At 36.9% G+C, this 18,820-nt stretch overlaps 1 protein-coding gene across 1 annotated transcript in view; it reads left to right on the forward strand.

Moving 5' to 3' along the window:
- The window catches only part of LOC135104399 (uncharacterized), a 127,193-nt gene that overhangs the window by 103,094 nt on the left and 5,279 nt on the right, over positions 1-18,820 (forward strand). Inside the window, exons 69-87 of the mRNA XM_064011800.1 lie at positions 341-468; positions 647-772; positions 1,741-1,946; positions 2,459-2,661; positions 3,587-3,897; positions 5,416-5,622; positions 5,841-5,955; positions 6,342-6,547; positions 6,967-7,147; positions 7,774-7,898; positions 10,174-10,362; positions 10,515-10,737; positions 10,899-11,048; positions 11,811-11,905; positions 13,278-13,493; positions 14,745-14,924; positions 15,312-15,407; positions 18,122-18,274; positions 18,397-18,548. Coding sequence (XP_063867870.1) covers positions 341-468; positions 647-772; positions 1,741-1,946; positions 2,459-2,661; positions 3,587-3,897; positions 5,416-5,622; positions 5,841-5,955; positions 6,342-6,547; positions 6,967-7,147; positions 7,774-7,898; positions 10,174-10,362; positions 10,515-10,737; positions 10,899-11,048; positions 11,811-11,905; positions 13,278-13,493; positions 14,745-14,924; positions 15,312-15,407; positions 18,122-18,274; positions 18,397-18,548 — 3,262 coding nt within the window. The remainder of the gene's footprint in view (positions 1-340; positions 469-646; positions 773-1,740; positions 1,947-2,458; positions 2,662-3,586; positions 3,898-5,415; positions 5,623-5,840; positions 5,956-6,341; positions 6,548-6,966; positions 7,148-7,773; positions 7,899-10,173; positions 10,363-10,514; positions 10,738-10,898; positions 11,049-11,810; positions 11,906-13,277; positions 13,494-14,744; positions 14,925-15,311; positions 15,408-18,121; positions 18,275-18,396; positions 18,549-18,820) is intronic.

Below are 18,820 nucleotides of genomic sequence, written 5' to 3' on the forward strand. Positions count from 1 at the left end.
TTAATGTCATTCATTCATCACACACACACACACACACACACACACACACACACACACACACACACACACACACACACACACACACACACACACACACACACACACACACACACACACACACACACACACACATAATTTGATGTAAGCCTACCAATTGAGTTCCATAGTTCAGTAGTTCCAAGCCAGTAATAAAGCTGAAAATGATAAAGCTAAAATTAATACAAAGGTAGTATATGACACTCATTACTTTTGTTTGTAGTATTATCAATAGTAGAGGTGTATGTAATAGTAATGGTAATTGCATTAGTACATCCTTATTTTATTTTATTCTTGATTACAGTGCATAGTAACTGTTCTGAGAGTGATCAGTGCACCCAGTACCTCAGTATCACCTTGGAGAAACATGTACTCATCATCCAGCCAGACCTCCACATTTCTTGGGATGATCACATCTACACCATTGCACAGGTGAGAAGTAAAGATAAGGCAGTTGTTGATGGTGATATATAAGATATAAATGATTCACTGTAATGGTCTGGCCAAAATGTACAGCATGAATATCTTTTTATTTAAACTTATCTGAGGTGGTTTCATTATATTGTAGATCATAGGTTACTTGAACATCCCAAATACTTTTCCCCACCAGGCTCAGCGTATCGGCACTTCCAGCAAAACTTTCAGTGTCTCTCGGGTTGGCAACTCTGTCTATTTTGAGTCCAAAAAGTTTGACTTCAGTGTGGAGTGGAATGTGGAAATGAACATCAATATCACAGTGAGTCTTGCAGCCCACAAGGTATTCAGCATATTAAGATACACACTATCTGGTATCAGTAATTTCATTAATTTCTTAAGGAGTATCATTTGCTCCTAATTGATGCCTTACCTAGAAAATGTAGAAAATGTATAATGGATCAGGCTCTGTGGAGAGAGTTTTCTTTGCAAATATGCATTTAAGACAAGTGAAGAGAAGTTAGTAGATGTAGTCAGCTAATTGACAGAAAAAGAACCATTATTTTGTGGTCATGCTTTTTGTATATTTAATGAAACAGTTCTTTTAGAATTTGTGACTCAGGATGACTGAGACATGTACATGCATATGTGGGAATTACACCTTAAGAATTCCCACACATCTTAGTCTCTCAACATTTTGGGAAGAGAGGACTGAGCCTCACTACCTTTGCTTCATAGATCCATTTGTACAGCATATCTGGCTTTCTGTGTATCAAGAGATAGCAGCAAAAGTTGTTTACTCCTGCTGCATCATGCTAGATCCATCCCCTCTTCTTGGCATCTGACATGATCAGCTGGGTAGATTAGATGTGGGATTGGGAGGAACATGACATCTCCAAGGATGTATCACTGATCATGTGTTCATGTCTACACAATTGCTTTCTATTCACCCTTCGTTTTTAATGTCATATGTATCTAAGTATTGATTGAGTACATTCAAATTCTAAATTTTTTCTGTCCTTTGCCCCCCAAAAACAGTCTTTTGCATGATACAAAATCAACAACTCCAAATTGCTCTTTCAGCATGATGATGATGCCATTGATTCTGTAACCAAAAGCACTTTCCCATAGAGCATTGGGAGCTCTGTTACAGTTGTCATTATATCAGATGCCAGACTCTCAAGGCCTGTAAGGTCTGCCTTATGATGGTTCACTTTGTTGTATTTTATCCCTTGGCTTTCTTTCATTTGTACATATCTATGAACTAAAGATAACAAACTGATATTGCAGCTTGGTGATGAGCGGGTGCATCAGGTTGATGGTTTGTGTGGCCTACATTCAGATGGTCTAAGTAAAGAGAAGGTGAAACCTGATGGCTCACTAGCCCACAGCACTGAAGAATTAAGTGATGCCTGGAGCATGGAAGGCGATGATTGTAAACCAAAGTGTTCACGTGAAATGACCAGCAAAGCTTTTGAATTGTGCAACAAAATAATGTAAGTTTTCCATGAGTGACATTTGCTATAAATTATTCTTCTGTGTGTTCTTTACTATCACAGCTTTTCTCTTTGATATGGAATGCTGTAAAATCCAGATATTCTGTTTTGTGTTCTACTTGAAAAGTTATTATCATAAAATTCCCATTGTAAACAAAATTTAAAAAAATAGGTGATAAGGAGAATATATAAAGGTGGAGTGAAAGGAAAATTGCTGAGTATTTTGTAAGAAAAGAGAATGCTAGATACTTTTAGTATAACTTCTAGACTATTGATTATTAATGATTGTTGTTGTAGCATTTTTGTTGAGATTTATGCATGATGCATAATATGGATCTTGGAGAGATAAATACACTAAAAATGCCTGTCATCCTGGCATCAATAAGAGGCTTTACACAGGAATAAACAAAGAGTTCCCCATATACTGTACTGGTAGATGGAAATTTTCTTTTAAAAGAAAATTGTAAAAAAAAGTGTTTTCTCTTCTACATTGATGCTCTTTCATCTAACAGGTTGGAACCATTTACTGAGTGTCACAAGATGGTTAATCCTGCACCCTTCATCAAGAATTGCTTTGAGACCATGTGTGACTGTCTGGCTGGTAAGGGTGATGAGGAGGAGTGCCGCTGCCAAGCACTCACCCACTATGTCTCAAAGTGTCTGGAGAAGAATCCTGATGCATCCATTTCAGACTGGCGTATCACCACAAAATGCTGTGAGTTTCCCTGCATCTATTTGGTCTTCAATTTTGTCTCCATCATGTATTGATAATAACTCTGCATTTCTTCAAACCATCAAACAACACCAGGAATCCTGCGATTATCTGTGCTTTCGTATTAATTTTTCTTAATTTTCTCCTGTTTATTTCTTGTCAATTGATGGGGTATGATATGTTTTGAAGGTTTTTAAATTTTCATTTCCAAAACCTAGCCAACATTTGTTTTTATCATTCTTGTGATGTGGCATAGACTAGTTGGTATTTTGTAACAAGACATACAAATGCAGGACTTGCACACAAAGAGGAATATTGTGAAATTAGAAAGAGTACAAAGAACAGTCACTAAGATGGTTCCGGAGTTGAGCAAGTCAACCTATGAAGAGAGATTAAAAATGTTGGAAATTCCTACCCTTGAAAATAGGAGAGAGAGAGAGGAGATTTAATAAGCATCTATAGAATGATAAATAGTATGGAAAATGTGGACAAAAAAATGTTTTTATAAATTTAGACACAGAGTACAAGGGGACACAGTAAGAAGCTGAAGAAAGTTAACTGTAGAAGAGACATCAAGAAGTATAGTTTTCCTCATAGAAGTGTGAACCAGTGGAATGAACTCAGTGAAGACGTTGTCAATGACGTAACTGTCCATGCTTTTAAGACCAAACTGAATAGATATAGAGACAGGATACTATGAGATTACTCCCCCCTGTAAACCACAACTAGGTAAATACAACTAGGTAAACACACACACACACACACACACTATGCAAATGACAAAATAATTGCAAACATACATAGTGATACTGGCTACTGTTTGTATAATTTCAGTAATTCTTACCAAGTTTACTCAAATTAAGAGTTAATTGTAGCTGAAAGCAGAGTAAGCACCTTCACTACACCACCATTGTCTCCTCATTCTCAGACAAGGAATGTGGTCCTGGGGAGATCTACCAGGATTGCTTCCGTTCAAAGTGTGAGAAGCAGTGTGAGACACTTGATGATGAAAGCCATTGTCCAGAAGAGGGCTCCTGCATCCCAGGCTGCTTCTGTGCCCCTGGCTTGGTGCGCAAGGGTGAGCGGTGTGTTCCACCTGAGCGCTGCCGCGACTGTGTGTGTGAGGGTTATGGAGACCCACACTACACTACCTTCGACCGCCTCAACTACACCTTCAATGGAGAGTGTTCATTTGTGGCAGCACGAGATAAGAATCCTCGTGGCCAACACAAGTTTCAGGTAAGGTTTGAAGCAGCATATAACACAGCATTATTGTAAACTTGTTATTAGGTGTAATAATAGAGCTGTGACCCTTTTATATAAATCAAATTTCCAAATCATTACAGATTGTTCAAGAAAAAATTCTCAGACAATTGTTCTGTGAAAGTACACTTCAGTTGAGCATGTTTTTAAACAATTGTTGTGAAAGTACAATTTAGTTGAGCATGAAAAATATCCTAAAGGATTATTTTAGAAGATAGGGTACTTAGAAACCTAAGATAGAAGCTGAGAAAGCATAAGTACAAAAAATTACTACATTCTAATATAAACAAATTTTTAAAAATCATGATACCTTTCATCTACAGTAATCTCTTGATTATTCATTATTCTATTATTTGCTGTGCAGTGTTATCAAACATCAGCAAACTAGCTGTATTAAAACATTATCTATCCTTGTGATGCATTATCTGGCAAAAAATTATGGCATGAGATGCAATATGTGTCTTTTTAGTGGATGATGCAGTGCATATTCAGCTCATAAACAGTGAGTTGCAAGAACTGCATTTACCTATCCTATCCTAACCTATTGCAGTACTTTGGTACAGTATCATGCCTGACCTAGCCTTAAAGTTTTTAATATCAGTTGTACTGTTCTTGCCATTATTATTATTATTATTATTATTATTATTATTATTATTATTATTGTTATTATTATTATTATTATTATTATTATTATTATTATTTTTATTATTATTATTATTATTATTGTTATTAGCTGTTCAAACTGTGCAGTTGATCCCTGTAACCTGTAAAGTGAAGGCAGGAGCACTTTCTTTTCACCATCATAGGGCAAGGGGCTAAAGAAGTGGTGAGAAGAAGTGTGAATATGAAAGTTGTGTGCCTTGGCTAATCCCCTTTTTTGGCAGACAGCCTTGGTAGATGTATGCATTATTGTTACCTGTACATACTACTACAATATTTTTTGCTGGTTATTATTAGGTTTGTGGGCACCAGAGGAACCAAAGGGATAATGATATATATATATATATATATATATATATATATATATATATATATATATATATATATATATATATATATATATATATATCCAGCTTTCAGAGTTATCCAGCAAGGTCTTGGCTGCAATGTGCCAGCTAATCAAGAGATTACTGTACAGTATCTTCATCTGATGTGTGTTCTTTAAATTCCCTTAAGAGAATAGGTATGAAAGGGTTCAGCAGGGCAGCAACTAACTGTCCCTTTCTCTCTACATATTTCTACATGTAGGAAAGCACAAAAATGAAGAACAAGTACAATAACAAGTACCATTCACACACAGGCATAACACATACAAGACCCATGCATATTATTTGATTGATTTATATCTCCTCTTTATCACATAAATTTAAGTTAAATAGTGTGAGCATAAAATCAGAGATAATCAAGTTAAGCAAGCAGAAAGTATTCCAAAGATGAAATTTCATTGAATTTTTCTTAAGTTACCAATGACTACAATAGTTTTTCTATTAACAGGTGATCACAAACAACAAGCAGTGCACCCCTGAGCCAGTGACAGTATGCACTGATGCTGTCACCATCTTATATGACAGTCATGAAGTGCTCATTGTAGCCAAGTCACTAGCAACAGGAGGTGTGCAAGTGACTGTCGATAAGGAGATGGTGGATGTCTTCCCATACAGGTCCCCATGGCTGTCCCTGGAACAGCCAGATTTAACACAGGTGCTTCATTACTTGGTCTCTTAATTGAAATTTTATATCAGGTTGTAAAGTTTATTTTATTTGTTTCATTATATAGTAAGAGGGCTCTCTGATCACCAGTTGATAGCTGCATAAGTTGAGAATCTGAAAAGAAAATGAGTGCCACTGAACTTAACAAAGAAGTCTGCAGAAGAGATCAGATCTTTTAGGACCGAGTACATGTCATTTTCCCTTCTTAGGTTATGGCTGCCATTCCTGATATACAACTAGAAGTGACCTATTTTATGGACAACTTTGGTTTTGCTATTCGCCTACCCTCAGCACTCTACTTTAACAAAACGGAAGGATTGTGTGGTGAGTTAAGATACATCTGCATGAAAATGTACTGTATTTAAAAAATCTGTATGTTTAAGGGTACCATTATTTTTGTTTAAAGGGCAAGCTATTCTTCTGGCAATATAGATAGCTAGCATCCAGCCTTATAGAGTTGGGAAACAATATTAATGTCTAATACAACACTTCTTTGTGTGATGATATATTTTTACTAGCATGAGTAATAATGTTCTGCTTGCTAAAATAATGGTCAGCTCTAAAGTTTGTCACAAGTTGAGAGGCACAGGACCATTTTGATGAATATGGTGGCTGTCTCATCTAAAAACTCAGAAATGAATACAATTGTTTATGACTGAGCATGTAAGTAGTGAGAAGACCAGGATTTAACTCCCCATTTCTGTATTTAGGTAATTGCAACCATGACAAAGAGGATGACTTTTTGGCTCGGGATACTGGCCTGGTTGACACTGTGAATGACTTTGGCCGCAGTTGGCTTCTGGAGAGTGAACCAGCAACCTGTGGTATACTGAAAAAAGAAGAGCTGTTCTGTACTTTGCTCCCACCTGAAGTGGATCCCTGCCTTGCCATTATGGATGAAGATCTCTTCGGCAAAGTAAAAATCCTTGCTATTCTGTGCTTGCTGCCACATACTTAAGACATTTAATTGTACTGAAACATTTATGTGTGCTTTATTTTCTCACTAGACAGAATATCCCATGAATTTGCATTTTACAAAGCTTCCTGTTGCTCTGCTATGAAGCAACTACAATCCCTTCTTTTTAGAAACTAGCTCTCCAATTGTCTCATACTCTTCACTACAAAGTACATGCAAAAGCAGATTCTTGAGTGAGTGGAAGATGGTGCCAAAAATGGATAATCTGATATAAGCTTAATGCTGCATTTCCTATAGTTACACTGGATGGTTTTTATATTAGAGCCTTAACAAGTACAGTTTAATTTTTTATTTCTATACTTTAAGAGAAAAAGCATAAACTTGTATTCTCTGACACTTATTATCTAATTTTTTCCCAGTGTCACCCACTGGAGGATCCAGTAGCCTATGTGTCATCCTGTCAACTTGATTCTTGTGGTAGCCGGGAGCCTCAGGTGGCTGCCTGCCATGCCCTGGAGGCTTATGCAAGGCGCTGTGCTGACCTGGACATCTGCCTCAACTGGCGATCTGAAGAACTTTGCCCTAAGACTTGTCACGGAGGTATGTATGTGTGCATATGTGTTATTCACCCATGATCATTGGATGGATCATGGGATCTTATATTTATTAGTCATCACATTTCTCTTAACCCCTAAAAAGTGGGGATGTTGCTGTAAATCAATTCTCATATAGCAATGTTTTGACATTTTCATGAAGTTGCTCCATTTCCGTCACGAATTTGACAGCTCTGACTGACTTAATTGCCTTGGTTTTAAGTGCATCCATTTTTCAATTCTTCCTCTTTAATCTCTCACAAACCTGAACTCTAGGTTGTGTAGTTTTCTTTAGTGATGTGATGAAGCTGAGTAACTTTCTTCCAACAACTGACCTGCTTCCAGAATATTGTTTAGTTGAATAGTTATCCCTGCCCATGCTCCTCATTGATAACCTGTATTTCGCCATATTTTTGAAGTGGTCACCTAATTTGTAGCTTATATGGCTTCCCTTACATTTTCTCATGTCAAGAGCAAGCTTATGAACAGTTGAAGATACTGGCCACAGAAAGTTTGGCTCAGAATCAGATGCAAAATAAAAATGCTTGTCCTACCATAAGGACAGCCATGGAGACACTGAGTGAGAGCATAGTAGTTATGTGAAGGCCTTAGAGCAAATCTTATCACTTACAGGTCAGGAATACCAGGCATGTGGCCCTGGCTGTGTGCGCACATGTGATAACTATGAGGAGCTTGAGAAGAATCCTGATGCTTGTCCCATCTCCTCTGTTGATGGCTGCACTTGCCCTGAGGGCACGGTGGGTTCCTTTCCTCCCAATTCATTGTCATTATTCTTATCATCATCATGTGTAATTCATGTCTCAACTCAGGGAAATTTTCATAAGGAATGACTGCTACAAAATTCACCTAGGGCACTACATACCTCTCCATAAATTCACTTCTTCCATAACATTCTCTCTATCTCTCTCTCTCTCTTTCTCTATTGCATTACACACTTAAATTACATTACTGAAGGCAGAATAAGAAGCAAACATATTTAACAAATATTCATCATAAATTCAAAATAACATAAAATTTTTAAGTTGTTGTGGGGCTTCCTATTAATATAACATCTTAAGTCTTATCATTTCATTCTACAAAATGTTTGAAGGTCCCGTCCACACAAACAAGCTTTGCTTTGCAAACTTTGCTCATTGTGATGTCTTAAACAAAGAAACTGTGAGCAAAGCTTGATAAAGATTTATCTTGTTGCTTAGCAAAGTATTGAAGTTTTGCTTATTGTTTGTCTAAACTGGGGAGTGGGCATGGGGTGAAGGTGCTGCCAGCTGCCTGATATAATATTGTACTTCATTACCTATGACCTATGAATTCTTGCTATCCATCAGTAACCATCAGAAATGTCCAGGGAACACTGTCTTGACAATAATAATCATTCCATTCTCACTATGGAAATGTCAAAAACAAACTATGGCAAGCACAATTCTGTATCATTCGTCATGACCTTCAGTTTTAATAACACATTGATATGAAAGATACATATCAGATATACATCATCAGACAATAGCCTACCTGCTCATGTGGATATGTGTTTTAAAAACTTGCCTTTAGGTACTCTTTCCTCATAGATGGAATTATTTCACTCATGCTGTTTGTAAATATTTGTAGGGTATTGTTGCATCCTGTTGACCAAATCAATAATGTTGTCTCTAGTCAAGCTTCAGCTAAAATACTCTGCCTAATGATAGTATTATGTTTGCTAATATATAATGTATGATTCCACTTTTTATATAAGTTTATAAAGGGTGTGTGGGTCCATTCTCATGCTGTTGATGAAGTCTGCTTCTGGTCCATGTTTTAATCTTTGTAATATTGTCAGATAGCTTCCTAAGTACTGGTATGTTCTTCTGTAGCTTCTCTTCACACCATATATTTTTCTGCTATGCGTTTTTATCTTTATGCATATTGCTATGATAATACAGTCCTGTTCTTTTCTTGTGTGTCCTAAGATCCATGTTGTCAAACAGCATTTGATCCTACTCCGGTTACTGTCAACCTCTTGACTGCACAACCAATGTTTTGACAGCAACATTATCGATACACTTTATCCACAAGGAGCTAAAGTTTGCTGAGCAAAGCTCTCTTGTCTGGACTGGCCTTAACTAATATTTATTGCCACTTTGATTTGGTTTCAGTATTCCTTCAGTTACCATCTCTGCAAAGACTGGTTGAATTTTAGGTATATTAAGCCTTATTTGAGGTGCTTATGATTATCCTAAACACTGCTACAGCCTAAAGATAATATTTTACATCATGTGTATTCTCACTCTTACTCTTCTCACAGATGCTGTTTTATGTAGTCATAGAACCAACTTTTTTGGCATGTTTCAGCAGAGCTAAAATGATAATGTTTTATATACATGTCCTTAATGTGTGCTGGGTGATGCATACACTTGAAGCTAGAATTCAATAATTCACACTGTTCTCCTCTTAAGATCACTCTGCCTGGAGAGAACTGATTGATATGTACACAACATACTCAGTAGTAACACCAAACTAGCCCCATCATGAGTTATGTTTTTATGGACTAATCGGTCTTTGCTGCACTACTTAACATGTATCAAGGAATTCTTCCTGTACATTCTTATTATTCCATTTCCATTTTTCCAGTGTTTTTTTTTTCATTATCATTGTTATTATATGATTGGCAGTGCAAAAGTCTTTTGAAAACAATTTTATATATATCAAATATCTACTTTATACATTTTAAAATTTTTGTTCAACTGTTAACAGAGTAATCCTTCCCTTCAGGTATTTATCTTATCATTTCAACATCATGAAGTTTCTCCTATGAGTCAACTAAATTTACTATAGTGAATGATTTGAAAGTATTCAAGCACTATATATCAGATGCATTATCTGCCTCATTTTGTCAGGTTTTCTTTGGAGATTAATTATACTAGAATCTTTCTTTAAGTCTACACACTAGAATCTTTCTTTAAGTCTACACATATTTTAATTTAGTCAGTCTTGTCCCCATATGCAATTTAAAGCAATTGCTTATACATCAAACAGGTCCTAGACAAGGGCTCCTGTGTGAATGAGAGTTACTGCAAGACCTGTGATGATGAGGGTCACCGCATTGGAGATGAATGGCAGACAGATCCATGCACTACCTGTCATTGCACAGATAAAGGCAGTTCCTGCAGCACCAAGACTTGTCCCCACCAGTTGCTCTGTGAAGAAGGATATATTCTTGAGGCAGTTAGTGACCTGATTCTATGCTCTATGCAAGTTTGATTAATTGCTAGCATTCATCATCTATTCTCTCCATCTAAAGTTTTTGAGTTTGCAATGGTTTTACATAAAGATCTGATGGTAGAAAATTAACCTAAAGGTAAATATTAATCTCCCAGATCCCTGGTACTGGAGATGATTGCTGTGGACCACTGAAACAATGTAAGATAGTTGTACCTGAAAACTGTACTGAGCCCACAAAACCAAAGGATGGTTGTGGTTATGGACAGAAACTTAAAAAAATAGAAGCCCCAGGTCTCTGTCCCCAATATGCCTGTGTCTGCCTGGACCCTGAAGATTGCCCACAACCTGAAAAGTTAAAGGAAGAGGACCTGGATGAAGGTACATCTCTCTGATTTTATACAAGAAACTCTGCAAGAATTTAAACATGGACATGGTTTGGATATATCTTTTCATGTATTGTGAAGTAGGTTATTCAGAAAGCATTATATTTTCTAACCATAACACTGAATAAGGGTGTGATATAAGCTGTTTACTTTTAGGAGAAGAGATGGTCCTAGACACAACTGGCTGCTGTCCTAAATACATAACAGAGTGCACTGGCCTGTGTCCTACCCAGACATGTCCGCCCTTCCATAACCTGGTGGAGGAACCACTTAAGGAAGATGAGTGCTGTCCAAAGAAGAAATGTGGTGAGTACCAGGACTCATCACAATTTACATTCATTTATTGCTAGTATTATACCATCCATATTGGTTAAACAAGTAAGGGGATGTCTCATAACTGTGTCTCTCACACCCCATTGTATTATTATTATTTTTTATTTATTTATTTATTTATTTTTATTTTTTTTTTTGCCTGATATTTTGTATGCCTAAAATGCTCAGTTAAATTTTGTATTAACAAACTCTAACATTTTTTATATCCTGTTGCTCTTATTTTTTGTTTTTTTCTTTTACCCTTTTAATCACAACCCTCCCAAAAACTTAATGGCCATACTAAGAGACTTGTACTTGCATTTATTTCTAGTATTCTCCTTATAGACAAATATGATGTTGACTTATTCAGTCTTCTGGTACACTTTCCCTTTCTGATGCTGCCCCACTTATCTTGTACATTCATTCAATTCTTACTTAAATTTGTAATGCCATGCTCTCCTGTTCTCCTCCTATTGCTCAGATTTTTTATTGCTTCCATCACTCACTCTTAAGATCTGAGCATCTGGTCATCACACACAATGGAGGACATATAATAGAATTATAGCCTACATTCCTCTTGCATATCTCACATGACCAGTTACTACTCCTAAACATCAGTGCACTGTCTTCATTTATTATAACAACCTGTCATCTGCTTGCAAATTCTCCCAAACCATAAGTTTCACAGGTTGCCAATCTCAAGAGGGTAAAATTGAGTAGTAGTGAGAGCATTGCCTAACATTTTGATCTTCCCAGAACTGCCTCCTGATGCTTGCATCTACACCCACGAGTCCCCAGTGCCATCAAAGGCCATCAAGTTCCCAGGGACCACAGAAAAGAAGCTGTACAAGGTAAAGTCCATACATAGGTCTCTTTAAGGGTGTAGGACACTCATAATTACTGTGGAACCTTGGTTCTCGAACTTAATTAGTTCCTGAAAGCTGTTTGAAATCTGAAATGTTTGAAAACCAAAACTATTTTCCCGATAGGAATCAATGTAAAATGGATTAATCTTTTCCCAGACACCAGTCTACTATGTCTTAGCAGCTTATGACAGACGCTCCCATAGCCAAGACGGCTACTTCACAACATCTCCAGCTCACAAATTATTTATCTAGAAAGGATGTAATGAATTAACTTGTGACACAACTTATCAGAAGATACTCTTTACACCAATCTAGTGAGGGAAGCTTTACAGAGGGGCACAGAGAGGATCAACCCATTTACCACCAAAATGAAGGTGATCATAATACTTAGAAATCTTGCTGCTGGGAAAAGCTACTGGAAAAATGCAGTTGTGCAGTATTGATGGCATTGGGGGTCATCGAGAGAGCCATAGGTGGCTTAGGATTACTCCTGAGATTTGAAAACTGTTTGTTTATATCAAAGCTTTTCAACATGATCACATTTACCTTATTTCAAAGATTGAATTACTGTCTTACTCCATGTTTCTCTCCTCCAAATATATAAAAACAAAGTAGATATTTACAAAAAATATAAATTAGTAATAAATGGCAGTTTTTGCTGTTTTTGCTGTCTTTGATATTCAAGATCAAATAATTTTGTTCTAGAACTGAATCACGGTACCACACCCAAAGCAATAATGAGTTCAAAATTTTGTTCGAAAACTGAATTGTTTGAAAAGGGAGGCGTTCGGTAACTGAGGTTCCACTGTAGTTTGTTTGAGCATTTGTTACAATACACAAGACTCTTCATATTTGTATGGCTTAGGTTCTTAAAACTCTGAATATTTTAAAATCTGAAAATAATATTTTATTACTCTATAACCACTTATGAGCCACTACCATACAACTGTTAAGTACACAATATACAATTCTGTAAACGGTTCTAAGCAAATTTTATAGTTGGAGATATTGTCCACAGTCTTGAGGACTTTTCTGTAACCTTTTATGATTCAGCTGGTGACACTTAAGTACTTTGACCCTGGCTAACTGATGGATATTTTTCTTACTATTATCACATAAACATGTCAGCTATCAATTGTCATTTAATTTCAGTGTTGGTTTAAGAATCAGGATGGAGAGCCACATTTATGTTGCAATAAGAAATAAAATAAATAGCCTGCTCACTTCAGGTTCTGTGTTGGATAAGAACTGATGATCTGTCTTGCTGACAGAACTGTGCATTTAAGGAATCCTGTCTGACACTGGGATTTTAGCATCATTTCCACCTTTCAATAAACAAATCTCATTCCTGGCACAGGTAAATGATACATGGCAAGATGGCAACTGCCTCAAATGTGTTTGTAAGGAAGATGGGGAGGGCAAACCTCACCATCAGTGTGCCCAGACAACCTGTCCACGGGAAACTGAGCATCCTGACTATGGCGATTACCAGCTTGAGGTGGTGGAGGTCCCAGACACCTGCTGCCCCAACATTGTCAGGACAGCTTGTATTGATGACTATGAAGTGATTGAAGTGAGTATTTCTTTTACTGTTTGTCTTGTACTTCTCAACAGGTTATAACAATATAATAATACTCAACTTTAAGTTTGTGATATAAACTATAAATTGACAATTATTTAACCAGATTACATAATGTTGAATTAAATTAACTCAAAATAGTTTGTTACTCAAACTAAAAAATTCATGCTGAAATATACCAACTCTCTATACTCCTAACTATATTTTGTTATAAAAATTAATACCATGATACTCCTCTTCACTATGTATCAACCATCACTTATACTGGCTGCACATCATTATATTCAGGAGGATAACCTAAAATCATTAACTACTCCAGGATCTTAGAAATATGGCAAGGCAGTCCAAAAAAATTAAATATCACAAGGAAAATGTGTGATAGGCAGTAGCTGTTGTAAATCATAGCATCATGACTCATCTACCTTATCTTTCTTTCTGTTTCCTTTTTCCTCCCAGGCGTGCCCTCTGAAGAGGGTGGCCAAGCCAGGAAAGTTCCCATCTCTTCCTACTTGAAAGATTCCCCTTTAGTTTACTCAAACATTCCATCTCTTCCTACTGAAAAGATTTCCTTGTTAGCTTAAACATTCAGTCTCTTCAAGCACATATTTAACAAATGACTTTTTTTATCCTCTCAGTATAACTAAACCATGTGTATTTTTTTTCGTCCCTTCTTCCACTCCATTTGAACAGGTTTTTATAATAGAACTCTCATACACATTTAAATTGTTTCACAGCATAACTCTTCAAATGACTGTCAATTAATTGTTTGTTGGGTTTTGACAAGGAATACCCTGATGTTAGTGCAGTGTGAACCTTGCAGTGTTTGGCAGGAATTTGTTGTTTTGTGAATGATATAGGGAAAAATGTTATATGGGAAAATTACGAGCAAGTTTCAGACAAAACAGCTGACCCATTTCCTTTGCTTCTACTGGGCTTTGATAGGATGAAGTGCCTGAGCTAGGCATGCTTATAGATGTTTAATAAGAGCTAGATTATTCTGTGTTATAAATTTCAAGAGGTGGAAGGCTTCTGCGCTTCTGTTATTCAAGTAAAAGCAGAGTTGAATAATTACTCAATTACTTTAGCATTGAAAAAAAGTGTAAAGAAGTATTTCCAGTTCATAAAACTCGTGATAAAGGGAAGGTTTATATGTATTATCCATAACAATAGCAAAAGCTGAACACATTTCATAAGACTAAAACTGATCATCCTCTAATCCTGTTTTGACGTATTGCATGTACTCAGGTTGGAGACACACTTCATGACCCACTGAATGGCTGCCGAAGTGTTGACTGTATCAGGACCCCTGCAGGCAAAGTGGAAAAGGTGGAGAAAATCTACTCTTGTGATGAGACGTGTCCATTAGGATGGAGGTATGAACCTTCACCACTATACCCTCAACAGTGCTGTGGCACATGTGTGCAGGTGGGTGTGCTCTTCTTGTATTCCAGTATATTAATACCATGTCATCAGTACTTATCTTTGCCATTATAGTTGCAAACTTCCACATTTATTCAGTGTTACTGTTTAAGGTGACTTGGGTCCATGACATTTCTTATGTTGTGAGGTTTGTGAATGCATTTAATATACAGCATTTTTCTTGCCTTAAATTACTATTATTGAGAGTATCCCTTTCCACCTGGAGCTTATGGGGCTAAGAATGTGAGTATATATTTATGAATGTGTGCTTTGCCTGGGTCACCCTGTATGGGATTGCCAGTCTGGTACATATCTAATTATTGTAATCTGATAACAACAAAGGAAAACCTGATTTCATTATAGTTCACTGCATTGCTTACTGCCACATTTCAGGTGTCATGTGTCACAGATGGTGAAGTTAAAGCTGTAGGAGAGACTTGGCACTCTGAAGATCATTGTACCATTTACACCTGTGCCAAGAACACCAATGTAAGTATTACTGTTTTTCTTACTGAGCACATAGGCACCTATGGGTGTGTCCACATGCTCAAACATTGTCTGTCGAACATCCACTGTTACAATATCACAAAGTGAAGCAGGATGATGTCATAAGCATTGAAATGAGTTAAGTTTATATGGTAACAAACAGTAGTACCAGATGAAGTTGTAAACCAAAGTTTCCACTCAGTTCATCAGGAAAAGACCAGCAGACAATGTTTGAAGCTGATGTCCGCCGGCAACACACAGGTGTATAAATCAGTGTTAGTGTGGGCTTAGGAGACAGGTGGTTATTGCCAGTGTCTAGTGCAGTACATCATAACCATGGTGCACAATAAGACAAAAAAAAGATTGCACTATGTAGCATGATAATTGCTACACTGTGGAGGACAAGGAAGTGAGAAAGGAGTGGTGTAAGGACTGGTTACAAAGTCAAAGTGAAAGGGGAAACCATGCAACTATTTTACATGAACTGCTTACTGGTTATATATAAATATGACTATAGAAACTATATGCAAATGGACTCAAACACCTTCTACGATTTACTGGAGAAGGCAAAACCTTTTATAATGAAGTGGGACACCTGCATGAAGGAAAGCAGAGCAGTGTCTGAGGTTGCAAAACTACGAACATGGGCAGCGTTTGTTACACCCCTTGGTCTCGCTTCTAATGTCCAGTGTCCGTTACATCCCTTGGTGCTCACTTCTAACGTCATCATTCATATTGCTATCTGGTAACAGTGAGTGTTCAATGGACTGTGTTTGACCGTAAGGATCCACTCTAACATCTAAAATCACATGCTTGTAAGCAGCAGCTGGATGGAGAAAAGAGCTAAGCTGTTCTAATAGAGATTAAATGATTGACTATCTCACAGAGAATGAAGCAATTCAGCCATCAGTCTTTCATTATGAGATTGTTGTCAGCCAAGAAACAGCCACCACTAGTGTATGAATTATGTTAAATGGTATGTATCTTAGTTGACAAGGTATGTACATGGCAGCAGGCACCAGTTGTTAATTCTGTGAGATAGATCACATAAATTTGAGTAGTTTATATAGCACCTGCCATTAATTTTTGGGCACATCAGGTAGCACTGTCTCCTCTTTTGTATATAGTAAGATCTCTCATCAGATGAGTAATGGGTACCAAAAAAAGTACTTGTCAGATGCAAAGAGGAAAACTACAATGGGTAAGAAAAAATTGGACAGGAGTTCTATTTTCAGTATCTATGGTACTGGCATTTATGTAAGTGTATAATTAAACATGCATATACTGATATAAAACATTAAATATTATTTTACGAGATGCTGTGCCTAACTCTCAAGTAAGTGATAAAATTAGGTGCATTGGTAAGAAAGGTTGTATCCAAGGCATAACAGAGACTACAGCTGATCTGCTCCCTCAAGTCCACCACTTGCCATCACACCAGCCTCTCTCTTCTTGCTTTCCACTACCTCTTGTGATAACTCCGAGTTTCTTCTCCTTTCATCTACATTCTTTTCCTTCCCAGCAAGTCCAGAAAAATGTCACCAAGATGATTATTTATGTCCTCATTATCACTCAATCTCTTGTCTTTCATTTTCATCCAGATTTGCTATAACTTCTCCAAGATCATGGCATTTGTTGAAATATTGGATGATAACTGTCAAAGAATTCTTTAACTAACTAACTTTTCATAGGTTTCACTGAACTCCTTCTTTAGGCAGTGATGAGTGTGGAGGGAGGGTGGACATTAATGATGCTAAGTGGCAACTGATTTGAACAGCACATCCAATTATTATTTTGAGATGAAACTCCTGCATTAGGTATGAATATAGGTATCAATGTGGGTAAAAGTCCAATAATGTCATTAGGTATGAATTCGTTAGATCTGACCTCATGAGATGCAGGCTCCCACTGTACAATGGATGCTGCTGCTACCTTATCTCTATAATACAACCAGTATACATGCTAATGGACTGAAAGGTGTGACATGTATACATCAAAAGGAGTCACATTAAATTAAGAATCAGCAGAAATGTTTACAGCTTGATATAGTAAGATTTGCAATATGGTTTTCCAATCTGTGTTTCTTCATGCAGCACACAAAACAGCCAGTAAGTCTGGGATAAATAATTTTTAACCTCACACCAGTGCTTGCACATGCAAAAGGTCACCTGTGTCCAGTCTACCTGAAGTGCCACATACATTATCCAAAAGTTGACTTTAATTGTTCAAGAATAAGAGCTAAATATCAAAAGTGATACTGACATCAGCATGAAGCATTGGATGATGCTTTAGGGCAGATGGAGCTATGTATATCGGGTGTAGCCCAACAAACCATAACAAATCAAGTGAACCTGGGAATTGAGATATTGGTGTATCTTTTCTTATGGATTAACAACAGCATATACAATTCTGGTAGTAGTAGCTCCATAACAAAGGAATGAATGATTTTGTTTTTGTTTTATTTTGTTTGAATTTTAGGTTATAGGTTAAATGTGACAAAAGCAGAAAAAAAAATTTCTTAAAAACCTGGTATAAAAATAACATGTGCCAACATGCCCAACACTAGCAGCTGAAATGTCTTGCCAAAGTTGTATGTAGTGACAATGAGTAATTGATAATTTTGGAGAAGGATAGCATTAATGTTTTGACAGAACCAAGAAATGGCACAGTCAGAAATTATTTGTATTTTATACAAACATCACTATTTCATTCTCCAGGACCAGATACAAATGCAGACAGTGGAAGTGCAGTGCATCCAGCCCACTGAGGCTGAGCTGGCTCTGTATGTGTACCAGACAAGTGAAGTGCCTGACCAATGCTGTCCAGCCTATACCCGCACTGCCTGTCTCCTGGAAAATAACCCAATCTCAGTAAGTTGATACAATCAAAACACTATAATCATGATGAAACTATATAAATAAACAAATGAATAAATATAGCAATGAAGTAACCAGAAAAGAATCTTGATTCTACTTTGTCTTCGTGGTTGTAGGCAGGAGAGGAGGTGCAAGTCCCGGATGATAGGTGCACGACTATCAGTTGCTCTGAGGGAGCTGATGGCAATGTGACACGGCGTGAGAAGGAAACAACATGTGACACCGACTGTGATCTTGGTTATATCTACAAACCAGCAGCAGCTGAAAGGTATGGTAAATCAGGAACTGGACCCATATACCTGTAATTATTTATAGATTTGTGGATCTTGAATAAGTATAGAGGTTAACCAACTTACAAACCAAGTCTGTTCCAAAAGGCTGTTCTTATGGACAGTATTGGCACACACATTTTGAGTTGTGGATAGCTTTAAATTGGGACATACTAATGTAAATTAGTTTTTGGTGTTTTTTGTTTCCATTGTCATGACCTGATGTTCATTACTTCAGCTATATTATCACCGTTTTTGTAATTAATAACTG

Source organism: Scylla paramamosain, chromosome 10 (assembly GCF_035594125.1).
Source record: "Scylla paramamosain isolate STU-SP2022 chromosome 10, ASM3559412v1, whole genome shotgun sequence".
Lineage (NCBI taxonomy): Eukaryota > Metazoa > Arthropoda > Malacostraca > Decapoda > Portunidae > Scylla > Scylla paramamosain.